The sequence below is a fragment of the Salmo salar genome, chromosome ssa13 (assembly GCF_905237065.1).
Source record: "Salmo salar chromosome ssa13, Ssal_v3.1, whole genome shotgun sequence".
Lineage (NCBI taxonomy): Eukaryota > Metazoa > Chordata > Actinopteri > Salmoniformes > Salmonidae > Salmo > Salmo salar.
The window spans coordinates 97776999-97795722 of record NC_059454.1 but is presented as its reverse complement, the minus strand read 5'-3'; the positions used below and the strand labels follow the sequence as shown (position 1 = coordinate 97795722).

General features: G+C 41.7%; 1 protein-coding gene across 3 annotated transcripts in view; it reads right to left on the bottom strand.

Moving 5' to 3' along the window:
• LOC106568341 (alpha-mannosidase 2) overlaps positions 1–18724 on the bottom strand; it is a 50573-nt gene that overhangs the window by 4766 nt on the left and 27083 nt on the right. For 2 of the 3 annotated variants that reach the window (XM_014138604.2, XM_045692503.1), the window contains exons 10-21: positions 14830–15015; positions 14468–14582; positions 13843–13910; positions 13467–13632; positions 9841–10071; positions 8224–8346; positions 7851–7965; positions 5858–5991; positions 4527–4668; positions 3840–3973; positions 2422–2613; positions 1029–1142 (exon numbers count right to left, since the gene is read on the bottom strand). In XM_014138604.2, coding sequence (XP_013994079.2) covers positions 1029–1142; positions 2422–2613; positions 3840–3973; positions 4527–4668; positions 5858–5991; positions 7851–7965; positions 8224–8346; positions 9841–10071; positions 13467–13632; positions 13843–13910; positions 14468–14582; positions 14830–15015 — 1720 coding nt within the window. Of the gene's footprint in view, positions 1–1028; positions 1143–1477; positions 1551–2421; positions 2614–3839; positions 3974–4526; positions 4669–5857; positions 5992–7850; positions 7966–8223; positions 8347–9840; positions 10072–13466; positions 13633–13842; positions 13911–14467; positions 14583–14829; positions 15016–18724 lie in introns of those variants that run through there. The other variant, XM_045692502.1, reaches the window with a different exon arrangement.

Genomic DNA, 18724 nt, shown 5'->3' with positions numbered 1-18724 from the left:
TCACGCTGCTTGGTCCTTTGGTGGTGGGTAGTTCTGTAACGGCTGTCGTAGAGAGGGGACCAAAGTGCAGCGTGTTGATTGCTCATGATGAATATTTATTATAACTCAAAACACTAAAGGAAAAATAACAAAGAGAAAAACGAAAGCGCACAGTTCTGTCATGTACATAAACTAAACAGAAGACAACTACCCACAAACACAGGTAGGAAAAAAACCCTACTTAAGTATGATCTCCAATTAGAGACAACGAGGACCTGCTGCCTCTAATTGGAGATCATCCCCAAAAAAACAACAACATAGAAATACAAAACATAGAAAAACACAAAACACCCCCTGCCACGCCCTGACCTACTCTACCATAGAAAATAACATCTTACTATGGTCAGGACGTGACACAGGTGAAGAAGCCGGATGTGGAGGTCCTGGGTTGGCGTGGTTACATGTGATCTGTGGTTGTGAGGTTGGTTGAACGTACTGACAAATTCTCTAAAACGACGTTAGAGGCAGCTTATTGTAGAGAAATGAACATTCAATTCTCTGGCAACAGTGGTGGACATTTCTGCAGTTAGCATGCCAATTGCACGCTCCCTCAAAACTTGAGACATCTGTGGCATTGGGTTGTGTGACAAAACTTCACATTTTAGAGTGGTCTTTTATTGTCCCCAGCACAAGGTGCACCTCTGTAATGATCATGCTGTTTAATCAGCTTCTTGAAATGCCACACCTGTCAGATTGACAGATTATCTTGACAAAGGAGAAATGCTGACTAACAGGGATGTAAACAAATTTGTGCACAACATTTGAGAGAAATAATATTTTTTTGCATATGGAACATTTCTGGGATCTTTTATTTCAGCTCATGAAACACTTTAAACACGTTTTTTTTCAGTATATCTCTTTCATTTTGGTGTGCATGTGCGTGTGTGTGTTTGTGTGCATGCATGCACGGGTGTCTCTCTGTGTGTGTATGCCTGTGTCTGTGTGCTCCTGTATGTGTTAGAGTGTCGGCATGTGTGTGGCAGCTTTACCTTCCCCTGCGTGGTGGCACACAGTAGCCCTGTGTTCCTATTGGAGAAGGCGCAGTCAAAGCCTTTTCTGTGCAGAATCAAAGCCGCCTCGTCCGACGGACCACCCCCGTCCTCCTGTAGGACCAGTGACAAATGATTCAGTCCCCACAAAGACCCCAACTGCCCCCCCACCAGCCTCAACACTGGAGCCATTATAGAGACCACCCTTTCACAGGTCAGCTGCATTTCCACAGCCATGTTCGAGGAGTTGATTCTGAAACAGACATGGGTTCACATACTATTCGAAAACTGACTGGCTTAATGGACCAATAGAGTAGTTTCAACACTGCAACGCTCCTATCTGGAACTCCAGGCAGGCGAGAGCAAACGCTTAAGGTATTTTAAAGATTTCAAATCGTATTTAAACCCAGGTCTGACTCTGAAACAGGGTAACTACTGTAGTTTACTACCTGACAGCACAAGTCCAAGTCAATTTCATCCTCCCTCCAGAAATGGTGTTTCTTTTCCATCCACAGTCCCTGGCTGAGTAAATGGAGAGATGCCACAGTGCATACTAAGTGGGATGGTAGTTGCGGCAGTGGTGTCATCATGTGAGTATTCGTGTAAATCCATACAAAGCCCTCGTCTCTAACACATTTCACGCTACCGTCTCCTCTTTTGATTTGTTCTCAGAGTCAAATTGGATGTCAGAGCGTGACTTTACAATCGATAATTGAGCAAATTGGTCAGCAGATTCCCCTTCTCAGCGGAACAATTAGCTCGATCTTTGACATGAGAGACAGCTCTATCATCAGAGTTAACGGGCCATGCGACAACAAAGTAGGAGATTATAGAAGATGTACAACACAGAGATGTAGTGTATTTACAGAGATGATATAAGGACAATTAATGGAGGAGTGCTGAGTGTGTGTTTTGTCCTAACAAACAAGAGATGAAACCAGGATTCCACATAGGTAGGTTTAAATCAATACAGCCAAGGCGGATCTTAATAAAAAGCATGACCATGAGAACACAGCGGTACAGTCATCATTTCAGAAAACTTGGTAACTCGTAGTCTTTCTATGAAGTTGCTCTGGTGTAGTAACCCTGTAACTACTCTAGTAACAACATTGTATTAACATATTATTACATAGTTATTCAGGATTTACATACAGTAGCAAATGACCTGAGCGTTTCTTTGTTACTAGCTACATAATTGGAACGGTTCATGTCTCAACTCCATGAATATGCAAGTACAAAGCAATGATTAAATCACTAGAAAACAACATGCAAATGCAATGTAATTAAAGCCTTACTACACAGATATACGAGTAACAATGTAAAGCATAAGCTTTTTGCGGCCTTATGCTCCACAGGGAGAAAAGAGAAGTACGGAAGTATTCTGTAGCATTACCTTGGACTGTATGCTGCGTAAATTGACCAAGTGGATGTCACAGGGCAGGGATGAGGCCAGCGGGGTGAAAGCGGACAAGGACAGGGACTGTGCCTTCGTGCTGATAGCCATGGAGATCAGAGGGTGGTTCAGGTACAGCGACGACACGTGACTCAGCAGAGACGGGTAGCTGAGGTGTGAGGGTTTCTCCCCCTAGAAATATCAAAGCAGAGACAGGGACATTAGGACAATACTCTGGGGAAAAAGAGACGAATGATCATAATGTAATACATGACAATGTTTTAACCCTAATGTCTTAACACTAGAAAAGATGAGAGCGTCATGTGGAAGGAAAACAAATGTACATATTTATTTTTACTCTGCCATTTTTAAAGTCATGTCCCCCGTCCTTGACTTTTCCTAAGTAAGTCTATATAACACACTGTCATTGTTAAAATCTTAATATCACTAACAAAATGTCATGTCAACATGTCATTTTTTCCCACTGCCCTCATTCACTGCTAGTAAGCCTGTGTAGCTGATAGCCCAAAACTATTTCTAAACTAATTTCACACATATAATAATAGAGTTAGCCTAAAGACAAGATTAAATTGACAATAGTCTGATGGGTGACAATATTATCAATTGTCAAATTGAAGAGATGGGCACAGCATGGAATTGACACAGAGGCAGGGAAACGGAGCGCCAAAAAGTCACTTTTTCAAATCCTACAGGGTCACATGCAAGTAAGATGTTTTGATTTATATCTAGTATCAGAAAGAGTGGATTCTGAAGTTTCTAAAACACTTACCTTTGTCAAATAACTCTCAAAATTCAAGAGGCGAGCTCTATTTCAAAGTATCACTTTTTCCAAGAAAAACCGCTGTTCCATTTGTTTACCACATGAGCAGCATAGCTCAGCCTACTAAGCAAAGACTAGTAATACAACTTAAAATATGTTATTCTGTTCTTTTGAAAAACATTTCCTTATTTATATAATGTTTCTTAAGACCTGCCAAAACAAAATTCTAATGGATTTCTTTGTGATGGATTTGACTCTTGAATTGTGGTGTTTTAGTGGTTTTTCTATATAGCCGAAAGTAACATAACCTAATGAAAATGCTATTATGTTATTTGAAATAATTGTTATTTCTTATTATAATGTTACCTATGACCTTAATAAACACAATCAAAGGACACTTTTTCCCATTGCATATATGAAATGTATTTCTTAGACCTTTAGAATGTTGACGTCCAAAAAACAAGTCATGGGGGGGGCTCGAGGCAAGGCTTTTCTAGTGTTAATCAAGTCTCCATAATTGACCTTCAAAAGTCAGTGAACATCAGTAAACTACAGTAGAACTACAAACTACAGTAAGTATGATAATGATAAAACGGAATATGTAGTGAGCTCAATCTCAAACCCCTGTTGTAAGTACCCCATCGGTCTTGGCCCTCTTCTCCAGGAGCAGGCGGAAAGTGCTGGCGGTAACTTTGTTGTCCAGAACACCCTGGCCCAGCCCGCGGTTATCATCCTGGTTCAGCCGACGATCCATAATCACCTCCAACTGGCCTGGAGGGGAAAACACAGGTATATTTTGGTTATCACTATGGCAACAGCTTCCAGGAACGACACAATATTTACATCTTACAGTTATTCGGAAAATAAGCAAAAGGAATAAAACAACAATATGTCACATAAGAGAAATTCATCAAGTACAGAACGTGATGTCTTTTAAAGATTGGCCAGAAACAGCATGATAGAAACTTTACTCATTTTAAATCGCGTCGTACTGTATCTCCCCCTCTTTTCACATCATGGTGCCAAAATAGCTGATGACATTATGTACTGTATACACCACAGGAGGTTGGTGGCAACTTAATTGGGGAGGACTGGCTCGTGTTAATGACTGGAGTGGAATGAGTGGAATGGGTTCCATGTGGTTGATGCCATTCCATTAGCTCCGTTCCAGCCATTATTATGAGCTGTCCTCCCCTCAGCAGTCTCCACTGGTATACAGATGGCAAGCTTAGAATCGAGCAGGGGTGTCATCTTTCCCGGAGAATTGAAGAACTGACGCCCTTCCAATAGACAACAGAAAACAAATCCACCGGCTTGCACTCACCACTCACGAGGCTGGCGGAGCCCAGAGACTGTGCAGTGAGCAGGGTCAGTCTGGTACCGGGGTCCTGGATGTAGGCCATGCTGGTCATGGGATAGAAGTTGGCTTGCAGGGGAAGCTTGGCCATGGTTCTTCTGGGCTGGATCTGCAGACAACATACATAGCATGGTTACACAATACCCACGTTTTATACAGTGACGCTATGGATTGAAGCGCAATGAGCCTCGACGCGCAATGCGGGTACTTGAGAAACAAGAGTGCTATGACATAGCATCAGGAGTACTTCCTGACCATGTGACCTGACCAGGAAAAACTCAGAGCCCTAGACTTTAACGAGGACCCAGAATTTTTCCTGTAGGGGAAAAACTCCTGGCCCCAAGCATACTGAATCACCAGAGAACAGGTGTGTTGAGTGGGATCTTTATCTTAATTAAGCCGACCAGTTTGTTTAGACTACAATGGCTGCGGGAAGCTGTTCAAGTATGTTGTTGTTTTTAATTTGTGTTAAGCGTTGAGTTGCGTTTCATCTCTGATGGCAGTAAATCCCTCTTAATCCCTGAAATCAACGTCAGACTGCCAAAAACATGCAAATAGAGATTGAGGGGGAAAAAACTGCCTCTCTATGGCAGCGTATCTAATTGGCAAAGGCGCTCAAATGCTGATCTGTCCGAAGATTCTCCCGTGAACAAATTCAAATCGTTTCAGCTTTTGTTTTCAGTTCAAAACTTTATGTCATGACACAAAATGGAAGACGTCAATGAAGTCCCTTCTGGGAACTTGGACAGCTAATATACCCCCATTCAGCTAGTTTCAATGTCAAGCTAATGCTACAAAATAGCCATTTCTATCATAGTTAATTGCTAATCATGTCATAATTGACCAAGCACAAGCCAGTTCAGAAGCAAGGAACGCAATATTTCTTGGGTTGGAATGTGTGACAGTAGCTGGTATACTGCAGAGCTCTGGCCTATAGCTAGTATACTGTACATGGTTCTGTTTTCTTTGTTTCTTTGCATGGCTTTGTATGTGTGCTCTTGGTCCGTGTATTCTTCACTCAATGATTTTGTCAGTGTTATCTCCTGCCCTCTTTCAGGTAACTTAAAAATCATACTAAAGCACTCGAGGAGCCATTTAACGCTAAAATGACACAAGAATAAATTAATTGTACAGCTGTGAATGATTAACCTCTACACTTATCCTTCAGTGTGTACGAAACAAATGAACATTCTCTCATTGAACGGCACTGCAGTGCCTGAGCAGAGAGAGTGGTAGTGAGAAAGAGAGAGAGTGAAAGAGAGAGAGAAACAGAGATCTGTGTCATACAGTAACAGTACCTGGAATCCGTTGAGGTCTGTGAAGAATCGATCCTTGCTGTCCACATCTGATGTTAACCTCATTGCAATTTCATGGTTGAACTCCCCCCTTATATCTACCAAGTTACATATCTCCACTGCTTGGCCCTCCACACCTAGAGAGAGAGAGAGAGAGAGAGAGAGAGAAAAAGAAAGAGAGAGAGAGAGGAGAGGAGAGGAGAGGAGAGGAGAGCGAGAGCGAGAGGAGAGCGAGAGCGAGAGCGAAAGCGAGAGCCTACACTGAACACCCGCTATGCTGTGGTGCTTACAGTATTACTCAGGCACAGGTGCTGCTACACATTCCTCAGGGAAGAGACGTTATAGGAAAGGTCTGTGGTAAAACATAGTCTGGATATATTTTTTTCTTCACATTTAAAAAAAAATTGGACTTACGACCAAAATTATACTGACAAATACATTTTTTATCTGTGTTCCTATTCATGGCTATGGGACATATTCAAAAGTTTCATTTTTCTTTGGCCTGGCTTGAGGTATTTTTTTATTTTGTATTTCTTTTTTTAACCTTTATTTAACTAGGCAAGTCAGTTAAGAACAAATTCTTATTTACAATGATGGCCTACAATGACGGTATTAATGATAATCTTATTACAGAAGGCCTCCTAGTACACAAAATCATTTTTGGGAACAGATAACCCTTTTTTGGGAATACATCTTACATTGTTTGATATCATTTTACATACCCAATTGAATTAATCCACCGGGGCGGGAAAAAAAACTGTTGAACAAATTTGCCGCAGTTCTTCATAAAATTATAATAAAAACAGTACATAGCCTTTGGGTAAAAGCCAAAGTGGTAAAGGAAATTGAGTCTGAACATTGAGCCATCAAATAGAGTAATATGAGACCAACATAATGGTGTAACTCTAGTAATAAGTCCCGCAACCTTATCTCCTAAAAGCTGTATACTGTAGCTGTACCTCAGGTCAAAATAGGCAATGAAACCATTCTCTCTATCTTAAGTAAAATCAGCATGGGTGGGTCCAATTAAGGACTGTTTTTCTGTGAGATGACATGTGCACCCTCAGGGTCTCTTTCTCCTGGGTAGCATGACAGCAGCTTCCTCTTTCTCACCAAGCATGCAACCCAACATCACTCATTTTCTCTATGAAAGCAACCGTTCAATGGTATCGCACTGACTAAACCTCTCTCTCTCTCCCTCTCTCTGAGTGAATCTTCATGTAGCTCATCTACAGACAGATGAAAAGATGAATAGTGTTTTGGATCTTCTCCCACAGAGAAACATTTCAGGATCTTTTGCTATCTTAAGGTTCTGTTTTTCTATCTCTGATACATGTAGGCTACTCTCTACCTATTCCAAGGTCCCATGCATTGTCCAGCTTTTCGGTTGATTTTACAATCAGTGGTGTAAAGTACTTAAGTAAAAAATCTTTTTAAGTACTACTTAAGTAGTTTTTGGGGGTATCTGTACTTTACTTTACTATTTATATTTTTGACAACTTTTACTTTTACTTATAATGTACTTTTTACTCCATGCATTTCCCCTGACACCCAAAAGTATTTGTTACATTTTGAATGCTTAGCAAGACAGGAAAATGGTCCAATTCACACACTTATCAAGAGAACATCAGTGGTCATCCTTACTACCTCTGATCTGGTGGACTCACTAAACACAAATGTTTCGTTTGTATATTATGTCTCAGTGTTGGAATGTCCATCTACTATCGATGCATTTTAAAAACAAGAAAATTGTGTCGTCTGGTTTGCTTAATATAAGTAATTTGAAATGATTTATACTTTTACTTACGATACTTAAGTATATTTAAAAACAAATACTTTTAGACAAGTAGTATTTTACTGGGTGACTTTCACTTTTACTTGAGTCATTTTTTATTAAGGTATCTTTACTTTACTCAAGTATGAAAATTGGGTACTTTTTCCACCACTGGTTACAATTGCAGATGCACGCACACACACACACAATTTCCATCCTTACCTTGAACGTTATACAGGCGTAGAGTGTGTGTCACGTGATCGAAGGTAGTGGTGATTTCAGAGAACACAGATCCTTTGGTTACCCGTATCACTGGAGGCCGGGCGGGAGAGTACATCTGGAGGAGAACAGAAAATCAATGGGGATCAAATCACTCCTAACACCATCTCCCATCCATCCTCTGCCAATAATACCTCCTACAGAGAGCATGCTGGTAAGGGAGCACAAATAAGGGCGGGAAGAGAGAGCGGGAAACTGGGGGAGCAGAACAACTGTAAGAGCTGAAGCCTTTATTCTTCACAGGGTTTCAGTACAGCTGCAATGATTCACGTTGACAAAGGAGCATCAATCACGTTTAATAAAGATGTCAGATTACCTTGGCTTCCCCGTCGGGCAGGAACAAGTAGGCTCCGCTTTTATCTCGGTTGCTGGTTGTGCCGTACCACGCAAACTCCACCTTGATCTGGTGTTCTGAGCCGTTCTCTTTCAGCTTCAATCTCTGAGCGTGTCAGTCAGAAGACAGCGGGATTTAACACTTACATCATCACCATTACACTGACAGTTTGGCATCAATGATGAGAGCGAACAGAGCTACCGCTATAATAATAAGACACCTTCTGTATCGTGTGTTGTTGTAGCTGAGCTGATTTGATGAACAATGTGATGAGTACTCATGCCTGAGACCGGAAGGCTCGTATGACATCCCACAACTAATGCCTAGGCTTTAGCTCAGAGGAAAATGCAGTCTTGTGTCACACAGACAACCCTGGTTTGATACCTGGTCAGTCCCATTGAGTCTAGAAGTGTGATATATTCCATGCAACCTTTCAGTGCAAAGCCCTATGGGTCACAGTCACTATACGCTTTATGACTCTGGTTCAATGCCCTGCTGTGTAGTGCTATGCTTTACTATGTATGCTATGCTGTGTTGTGCAGTGCTATGCTTTACCGTACTACTAATGCTGACCCTGTAAAACAGCACATTTCACTGCACCTATCTGGTGTATGTGACAATAAAACATCTGTGATCTGAACTATGCTGTGCTCTGCTGTGCTGTGCTGTGCTATGCTGTGCTAAGCTTTGCTATCAGGGCATAAAATGTACTTTTTGGTCCACCAACTAGAGTGGCAGGTAGATTTAAAAATCTACAAGCCACTCAGATTTTTACCAACCAAAATATTTTCCCCCCGCTAAAATTACACCAACAAAACACAGAAAAAACAGATGAGCATGCTTTGTAATGTTTCTAAAACAAGAAATGTATTACTAGTAAGAAGTAATGTGGTATATTGTTTCAGAATGTTTTTGGTGACCTGTGTCTTTTAACCAAAATATCACAGATGAGACAAAAAGTTTCGAGGTTACCGCGGTAGCGTGTCTGGAGTCATGTTTGTGTCTGTGAGATTGAGTTTGACTAGTAGAAGCATTGTCTTCTCTTATCTAACAGTTGAAACTCAAACATCGAAAAAACGACCTAGCTTGTGAACAAAACCATGTAAATAGCCAAGAAATACAAGGACAAAGTCTCACTTCAGTAAACTTTAGTTTCACGTAAATTAGACCGACTTGTATGCCTGTGTGCAGCGCTTCTAAAAATGAATCTTTCACTTAGCTCTTCACGTGTGCACAGCCCCCAGCCAGGCAGTGTTGCAGCACGAGATAAGCTATATAGGATTTGTAGTTCTTTGACTTTATGCGATTAATTTAGCAGCTATAAAACAAAACTGCAGAAATACTTTGAAAACAGCTACTGCAGCATTTATTTTACTATAAATGTGATCATGCTTTTTATTCACAAATGCGAGTGAAATGCTTGCACTGTGGAGCCCTGACCACTCGCCAACATGGCTGGTGAAATGGACGTCTTACCCGCCAATGCCAAAATCTACCCGGATTTGGCAGGTGTCGGGTGTTAATTTTAGGCCCTGTTTGCTATGCTTTGCTGTGCTATGCTGTGCAAAGCTTTGCTATGCTGTGCTGTGCATGGCTTACCTCCATCAGGCCGGTGGTGGGGGAGCTCCAGATCTGGAGGTGGGGGTTGTGGATGCTGAGGGGGGTGGAGGCGTCCTGGGGAATGTTGACGGTGAAGTGCTTCATGTTGACGGATAGTTCGCCGCCTTGCCTGAGGAAAACATACTCTGCCGTCTCTGCCCCGCCGCTCACAGCCGTACTCAACTGGTACAGCCCAAGACCCAACGCTGGCACCTGAGCTACGAAGGACAACTGCCCGGGAGAGAAAACACCAATATATGAGATAATGTGAAAAGAAAGCATAAACAACAGAAAACGTCTCTGTTTCACCACAAAATGGCAATACATTGATGATCAATCTCTAGTCCAAACTGAAAAGCACAGCTTTGTGTTTCTGCATCCATACACATATACCATATACTACCCGCCTGATACTCCCTGACACTACCTGACACTACCTGATACTACCTGCCTGACACTACCTGATACTACTTGATACTACCTGCCTGATACTCCCTGACAATACCTGATACTACCTTCCTGATACTGCCTGACACTACCTGATACTACCTTCCTGATACTGCCTGACACTGCCTGATACTACCTTCCTGATACTGCCTGACACTGCCTGATACTAGCCGATACTGCCTGACACTACGCGATACTACCTGATACTGCCTGACACTACCTGCCTGATACTACCTGATACTGCCTGACACTACCTGATACTACCTGATACTGCCTGACACTACCTGATACTGCCTGATACTACCTGATACTGCCTGACACTACTTGCCTGATACTACCTGATACTAGCTGATACTGCCTGACACTACCTGCCTGATACTACCTGATACTGCCTGACACTACCTGATACTACCTGATACTGCCTGACACTACCTGCCTGATACTACCTGATACTGCCTGACACTACCTGATACTACCTGATACTGCCTGACACTACCTGATACTACCTGATACTGCCTGACACTACCTAATACTACCTGACAATACCTGCCTGATACTACCTGATAGTAGCTGATACTGCCTGACACGACCTGATACTGCCTGACACTACCTGCCTGATACTACCTGATACTAGCTGATACTGCCTGACACTGCCTGACACTACCTGCCTGATACTACCTGATAATAGCTGATACTGCCTGACACTGCCTGATACTGCCTGATACTACCTGATACTAGCTGATACTGCCTGATACTGCCTGACACTACCTGCCTGATACTACCTGATACTACCTGATACTAGCTGATACTGCCTGACACTGCCTGATACTGCCTGACACTACCTGCCTGATACTACCTGATACTAGCTGATACTGCCTGACACTGCCTGATACTACCTGATACTAGCCGATACTGCCTGACACTACCAGTCCTCACTCACCTGCTTCTCTCTGCATCCCCTACCAGTCCTCACTTACCTACTTCTCTCCGTCTGCTCTTCATGCGTGTCTATTCCTCCGTCAGTTTAAAAAATATATAATTTAGCCGTGATGGCGAGCATGGATGTAAACCCAGATGAGTCTTTTTACATTTGTTCAATTGGAGCAGCGTGCAAAGTGAGCAATGTTGTTGATACATTGTTAAAACCAAGAGCACTGACTAGTCTGAGTAGACTTTGCAAGTTCACTGCCATGCAGCCTCTGAGTGACAGGCATGCTTGCAGCTTTACAGCAAAGAAAACAGCTTGTCGGTTAAAACGGTTAAAACAATATGACCATGTTTTTTATTTTATTTATTTTTTATTTAACCTTTATTTAACTAGGCTAGTCATTTAAGAACAAATTCTTATTTACAACGAAGCCCGACCAAAAGGCAAAAGGCCTCCTGTGGGGACGGGGGCTGGGATTAAAAATATAAATAAATTACATTAAAATATAGGACAAAACACACATCACGACAAGAGAGACAACACCACATAAAGAGAGACCTAAGACAACAACATAGCATGGCAGCAACACATGACAACACAGCATGGCAGCAACACAACATGACAACAACATGGTAGCAACACATGGCAGCAGCACTAAACAGGGTACATACATTATTGGGCACAGACAACAGCACAAAGGGCATGAAGGTAGAGACAACAATACATCACACAAAGCACCATATTACCAGAGATGCCTTTTTTCTTTCTATTGGGATTCACGCGCATTTGATATAATTTCACAAACCATGTTGCAGTCTGTTTTAAACTAATCCCAGGTCGCTAATTATTGGTTTGATAACAAACAACGTTGTTCAGCTAACAATCTGGTAAATTGACAGTAGGTCTAGGCAAATTTTATAGGCACAGGAAGAAAGGAAAAGGGTCTGCTACTCATCTAATGTAAGACTAAACTAGATCAACAATCTATTTATTTCCGGTGCTCCTTAAATACTGTTTGGTGCTTAACGTTTTCAAATTTGGGCTCAGTGTGTGTATGTGTATTTGTGGGAGAGAGAGAGAGTGGTGTGTGTGTGTGCATGTGTTTGCGTGTGTACCTGATACTGCCAGATACTGCCAGATACTACCTGATACTGCCTGATATTACCTGATACTGCCTGCCTGACATTACCTGATACTGCTTGATACTACCTGATACTGCCTGATACTGCCTGATATGACCTGATACTACATGATACTGCATGATACTACCTGATACTGCCTGATACTGCCTGATATGACCTGATACTACCTGATACTGCATGATACTACCTGATACTGCCTGATACTACCTGATACTGCCTGATATGACCTGATACTGCATGATACTACCTGATACTGCCTGATACTACCTGATACTGCCTGATATGACCTGATACTACCTGATACTGCATGATACTACCTGATACTGCCTGATACTGCCTGATATGACCTGATACTACCTGATACTACCTGATACTGCATGATACTACCTGATACTGCCTGATATGACCTGATACTGCATGATACTACCTGATACTACCTGATACTGCCTGATATGACCTGATACTGCATGATAATACCTGATACTGCCTGCCTTACTACCTGATACTGCCAGATACTGTCAGATACTGCCTGATACTGCCTGATACTGCTTGATACTACCTGATACTGCCTTATATTACTTGATACTGCCTGCCTTACTACCTGATACTGCCAGATACTGCATGATAATACCTGATACTGCCTGATATCACCTGATACTGCCTGCCTGACATTACCTGATACTGCTTGATACTACCTGATACTGCATGATACTGCCTGATATGACCTGATACTACCTGATACTGCATGATACTACCTGATACTGCCTGATACTGCCTGATATGACCTGATACTACCTGATACTGCCTGATATGACCTGATACTGCGTGATAATACCTGATACTGCCTGCCTTACTACCTGATACTGCCTGATATTACCTGATACTGCTTGATACTACCTGATATGGCGTGATAATACTTGATACTGCCTGTCTGACGTTACCTGATACTGCCTGATATTACCTGATACTACCTGATACTCGTATTATCATTCATGAATGTATCTGAATTTGAAGCTTAATAAAAAACTATTGATGTAAGGGATTAACCTGGATAAATAAAGGATATACAAAAATAATTGATAACAAAACAATGTAACAGACACTCATACCTGGAAGGCCTCTGTGGAAGCTGTGGTGTAGTCGTCCCAGACCGCGCTAATCTGAGCGGGGATGGGGTGACCGTGGTCCGTGATCACACACACGTGGGGCGTGTTCACGTACACGGTCACCACTGACGTGCGGTCCTGCTCCGTGGGGTTGTAGACGACCACAGACCTGTGGGAAAAAGATATGTTGGTACAAGCTGCTAATGTTTTGATCTGATAAGTCTGAAAGTACAGACACATATCCAGACAAAACTGTTCAACCTGACCAGACTATAACTTCCTATACTTTTTCTAAGGCATATTTGGAATATGAAAGGGGTCATAATATCAGCCAGAATGTTGTGAGGGAAAAGGGAGTAATATTTGTACAGCGACATACCTAGGGTGTGAGCTGATTTTCAGAACGTTTTTTCGAGGCAGGGCATCTTGAGCAGGCTGGATGTCATCCTGAGAGAAATTTGCATGAGATTGAGTTGATTTGCAAAATAACATATCTGATGTAGCTACACCAACACACAGTCCACAGACTATTTTCAATTCTTTGAGACACATTTGAAAAATGTATTTAATTTTGTTGTTGTGGTATTGGCTCCCGCTTTTGGGAATTGAGAAGATATTTAAGCGTCTAAGGCTCATTCACTTCCCAATACAAATTTCATTAGGTTGGGTTGAGTGAGATTCATATCAAGCGTATTTTCAGCTGCTGTAGCAAAACGACGAAGTGGAAGAGGTTACATTCCTCTGAAAATTGATGTTGACTTCCTGCCGGGGCAATTTGCATATTAAAATCCTGATGTTGTGCCTGCTTGAGGGATTTTGTCGAAGTTAGAGTATGGTAAATAAACACTTCAAAAGGTAGCTACTGCATGCACTTCACTCCCTGTACCACCACCATCAACCGTCACCCTTTGAAAATCCCTCTACTAATCTGAAAATGTTGCTATGCACAACCAACACCCTTGTTTCAACACTGAAATTAAAACACCAATGCTATTTTTACTCACCATTTGAAGAAAGGCTTTTGACGGATTGTGACTGTATGCACTTTTGTCCTTTAACACCAGCCAGTGAGCGGAGTTGACAATCACTTGGTTCAAATTCAAAATGGAATGAAACAACCTGAGAAGAGAGAATTGTTTTTAGTAAATGCCCAGAGGAAAGCAGTCAAAGCTCCGAGTCAAATAATGTTTCACTTTCATTCAACCAATGTCTACGTCCCGACGCTGAATACAGTATAATCACTAAACCATGTCAGTGCAATCCATTTAACTCGTGACTAATCAGTGTGTCCATGTCTACACTGCATCTCTCCCAATCAAATAAGACGATGAAAACAAATAAAACAAGTAATAAAACAGAGTGATACCTGGTACCGTAGTCGATCACTACCATGTCCTTGCCGGTGCCTGTGATGGCGTCATGGTGCTGGAACAAGCCCAGGTTCCTCCTGGCTTCAGTGAGCAGTCTGTTGTTCTCCACAGCTGGGAAATCATTCAGCTTCCTAAACCTCTGAATATTAGCCAGGGTCAGGGAGTAAAGGATCTCAGCTGCCCTGAAGGACAGACAAAGGGAATAGTTATTTTCTTCACATGAGTTTTCCTTTCCATGGCACCAAGACAAAGACAGACATGGGTTGTGTTCATTAGGGAGAAATGTTTTAAACGGTGAGATGCCATGTAATTTGAATCTGAATTTGACCAATAATAAAAAATTAAAAAATACTGTTGCAAAACATTGTGCAGTCCTGAACACGACCCATGTTCACTGATAGACAAATAGTTGTTGATATAGGGGTTCATCATGGACCAAGAGATAAGTAAAGTACTCCAAATTGACTAGAGTTGGAAATCTCCAGTATTTGATTGCAATCAGAGTCTCGGCTTGTGTTATTGAACCCATTTAACCCCCGAGCTACAACAATGAAAAATGAGATGCTCGGCTCACAAAATAGAGATTTTCTCATTATCCCTAAAGTATCAAGGAAAACAGCTGGCAGATGAGGCTTTTCGTAAACTGCTCCAGCCTTGTGAAATGAACTGTTAGTTGCTATCAGGGAATCAGAGACAACCAGTGTTACCATTTCTAATTCTGAGATTGTTTCAGCCCAGTGGAAGCCCTGCCACTTGTTTTGGTATAGAGCTGAGGGATGGAACTGGGAGAATCAATGTAAGCACTCTTAAAGTCATAGGCCAGTTTTTTTACTGTTGTGTAACTTGTTTACAGCTTTTTCTCTCGATATTTGATTGTGCATCTTGATCACCGTACTATGTCCTATGTGTCTAACTGTGTCCTTCTAGATTGTTCTAGATTGACAATGGCAGAGCAACACCTCTTGTTTGTGGTAGATCTCTAAGAAAATCATATTTTAACACGAAAACCAAAATATTTGATCAATCTAAGGACAATCATGTACCTATCTCTAAGTCATTGAGCAAGAACAGGACTGGGGAGCCCTAGGATTTCAATGCACTGACTGCATCTTGAGAGCTTCTCACATAAAACAATACACTGAGGCAACTGACCCAAACGTACCATGTAAAAAGCCAATAGTGCTGCCTCCTTTCACAGAGAAAGACATATTTACAGAACAAGACAATGACTATGAAGGGAACATCTCTTTCAGAGAATTGAGGAGAGCAGGCAGACCTACATCTATACACATACTGTGCACAGTCTTGTTTGCAGCTTGAAAGCAGTCACCGGTTGAGTACTAAGACTAATTTAACGACTTTGTTGTGATTACCCATTTCCCTTCCTATATTTAGACACCATCAAATGCAAATACAGTCATGTGTTTGAAGAAAATGCACGAATCCATCCATACAATATCTGTTAGTATACTGAATCTAACATAAATTCCTTTCTGTTATGAAGTTGAATCATTCAAGCATAACAATAGACGCTTACACAATCTTGAGACCTCAAAAGTTCAAACGGACTTAAACTCTTTCTCTGCTGAAACTTATCTCACGTGGTATTTCCCTGCTGAAACTTTTCTCACGTGGTATTTCTCTGCTGAAACTTATCTCACGTGGTATTTCTCTGCTGAAACCTTTCTCACGTGGTATTTCTCTGCTGAAACTTATCTCACGTGGTATTTCTCTGCTGAAACTTATCTCACGTGGTATTTCTCTGCTGAAACCTTTCTCACGTGGTATTTCTCTGTTGAAACCTTTCTCACGTGGTATTTCTCTGCTGAAACTTATCTCACGTGGTATTTCTCTGCTGAAACTTATCTCACGTGGTATTTCTCTGCTGAAACTTTTCTCACGTGGTATTTCTCTGCTGAAACTTATCTCACGTGGTATTTCTCTGCTGAAACTTATCTCACGTGGTATTTCTTTGCTGAAACTTTTCTCGCGTGGTATTTCTTTGCTGAAACTTATCTCACGTGGTATTTCTCTGCTGAAACCTTTCTCACGTGGTATTTCTCTGCTGAAATCTTTCTCAGGTGGTATTTCTCTGCTGAAACCTTTCTCACGTGGTATTTCCCTGCTGAAACTTTTCTCACGTGGTATTTCTCTGCTGAAACTTATCTCATGTGGTATTTCTCTGCTGGAACTTTTCTCACTTGGTATTTCTCTGCTCTGGGCAATGGTGTGTGAGATGCTGTGTGTATGTGGGGGGTCTGGAGGTTGGTCTGTAATGAGGGCTTTGTCTGTGTGGGCTCACAGTGAGACAGACAGTCTGTGGTGGAGAGGGGGAGAACCCAATGTTGAGGCCCCAGGACCCTGCCTGTGCTCCTGGTTAATGGCTTTGTAGACAGTGGGACCTGGGGCAGGAGAGGAGACACTCATTACTGCTCTACTACTGAGTCTGATCAAACACAATGGTGCACACACAGACAGACAGACAGACAGACAGACAGACAGACAGACAGACAGACAGACAGACAGACAGACAGACAGACAGACAGACAGACAGACAGACAGACAGACAGACAGACAGACAGACAGACAGACAGACAGACAGACAGACAGACAGACCTCTTATCCACAGTCATCTCTGTGTGCTTAGTTCCTGCACTGACCACCTTGGCTGTCTCACACCAGGGATCCAGTAAGATTATGCCTTTATCTGAACAGTCAAAACAAAGGAAATCGATACCTGCTGAGAATACAGTTCTAAACACGGTGACTGAGGGTCTTTACCCCGTATCGGTAGAAAGTAGCAAAACTTTTGGCCAGAAGTTTGGGTGCCTGGTACTTTTAGTTGTAGAAGAAACACTTGACTAGAAGATACCAGGAAGACTAGCGGTTGCCAAGGTGTCAGTTCATGGGGATCCAAATAAAGAATAATGTAACCCAATCAAAGACATGATGAAACTAATCCACTGTGCATTAAACAGATAATTGTTATTTTTACATTTGAAGCAACTGAGATAGACCATAAATAAACCTTGAATAATAACCACATCTCCAACTGGGCCTGATTAGATAGGCTTGATTAAAATAATATGATTGTTAAAAATGTTCATTTACATTTTTAATTACATGTTTCTCACCAACTACTCTTGCATATTGATGAATGTTGAAGTATCGATCCAATAAAATATTCAAGTTTGGTCTTCTCACTCCAAAGTGTTTTCCACAGTTGATGAAGAAAGAAATGAAAGCCAATCTAATGGTCCACCATCTAATAACCTCAAACACTGACCAGACAGACTTGACTTTAATGCCTTTTTAGTTAGCACTAGCCTTTATCCTTCATACACAGTCACGGGTGAGAGAAGATCTCCCCCGGGTCATTGCCTTTGATCCAGTCTGTTTCTTTCTTTAGTAAAGGTTTCTGTAGCAAGTTATTGTTTATGTGGTGAGGGAGTTAGCCCCATGCACAACCTGCAACCTGCAGGGCCAGAGACTGCTTGGTCTATCTCCTACCCTTCAACCTGTCTGGCTTGGTTACACCTGCTGGGGGTTTAACCTCCTCCGACAAGGTGACAGTAGTAATGGGGTAAAAAAATTTTAGTTACATATCACAACATTATTTTGGACTATATTTTATCGATACTTTGACTCCAAGTATCGATTTGTAAGGTAGTGTTAGCTAGGTAGCGTTAGCTAGGGCTAGTCGGCTGTACCCGTGCCAAAACACAGCTATTTTTCATCCTATAGCTTGTTCTTCTACACACAAAATAATAAGCAATTAAAGCAATTGTTAATTTACATTTTCATTTGTTTCATTCCATCATTAGCATATTCAGTGCTTTCAGAAAGTAATCACAACCCATTACTTTTTCCACATTTTGTTGTGTTACAAAG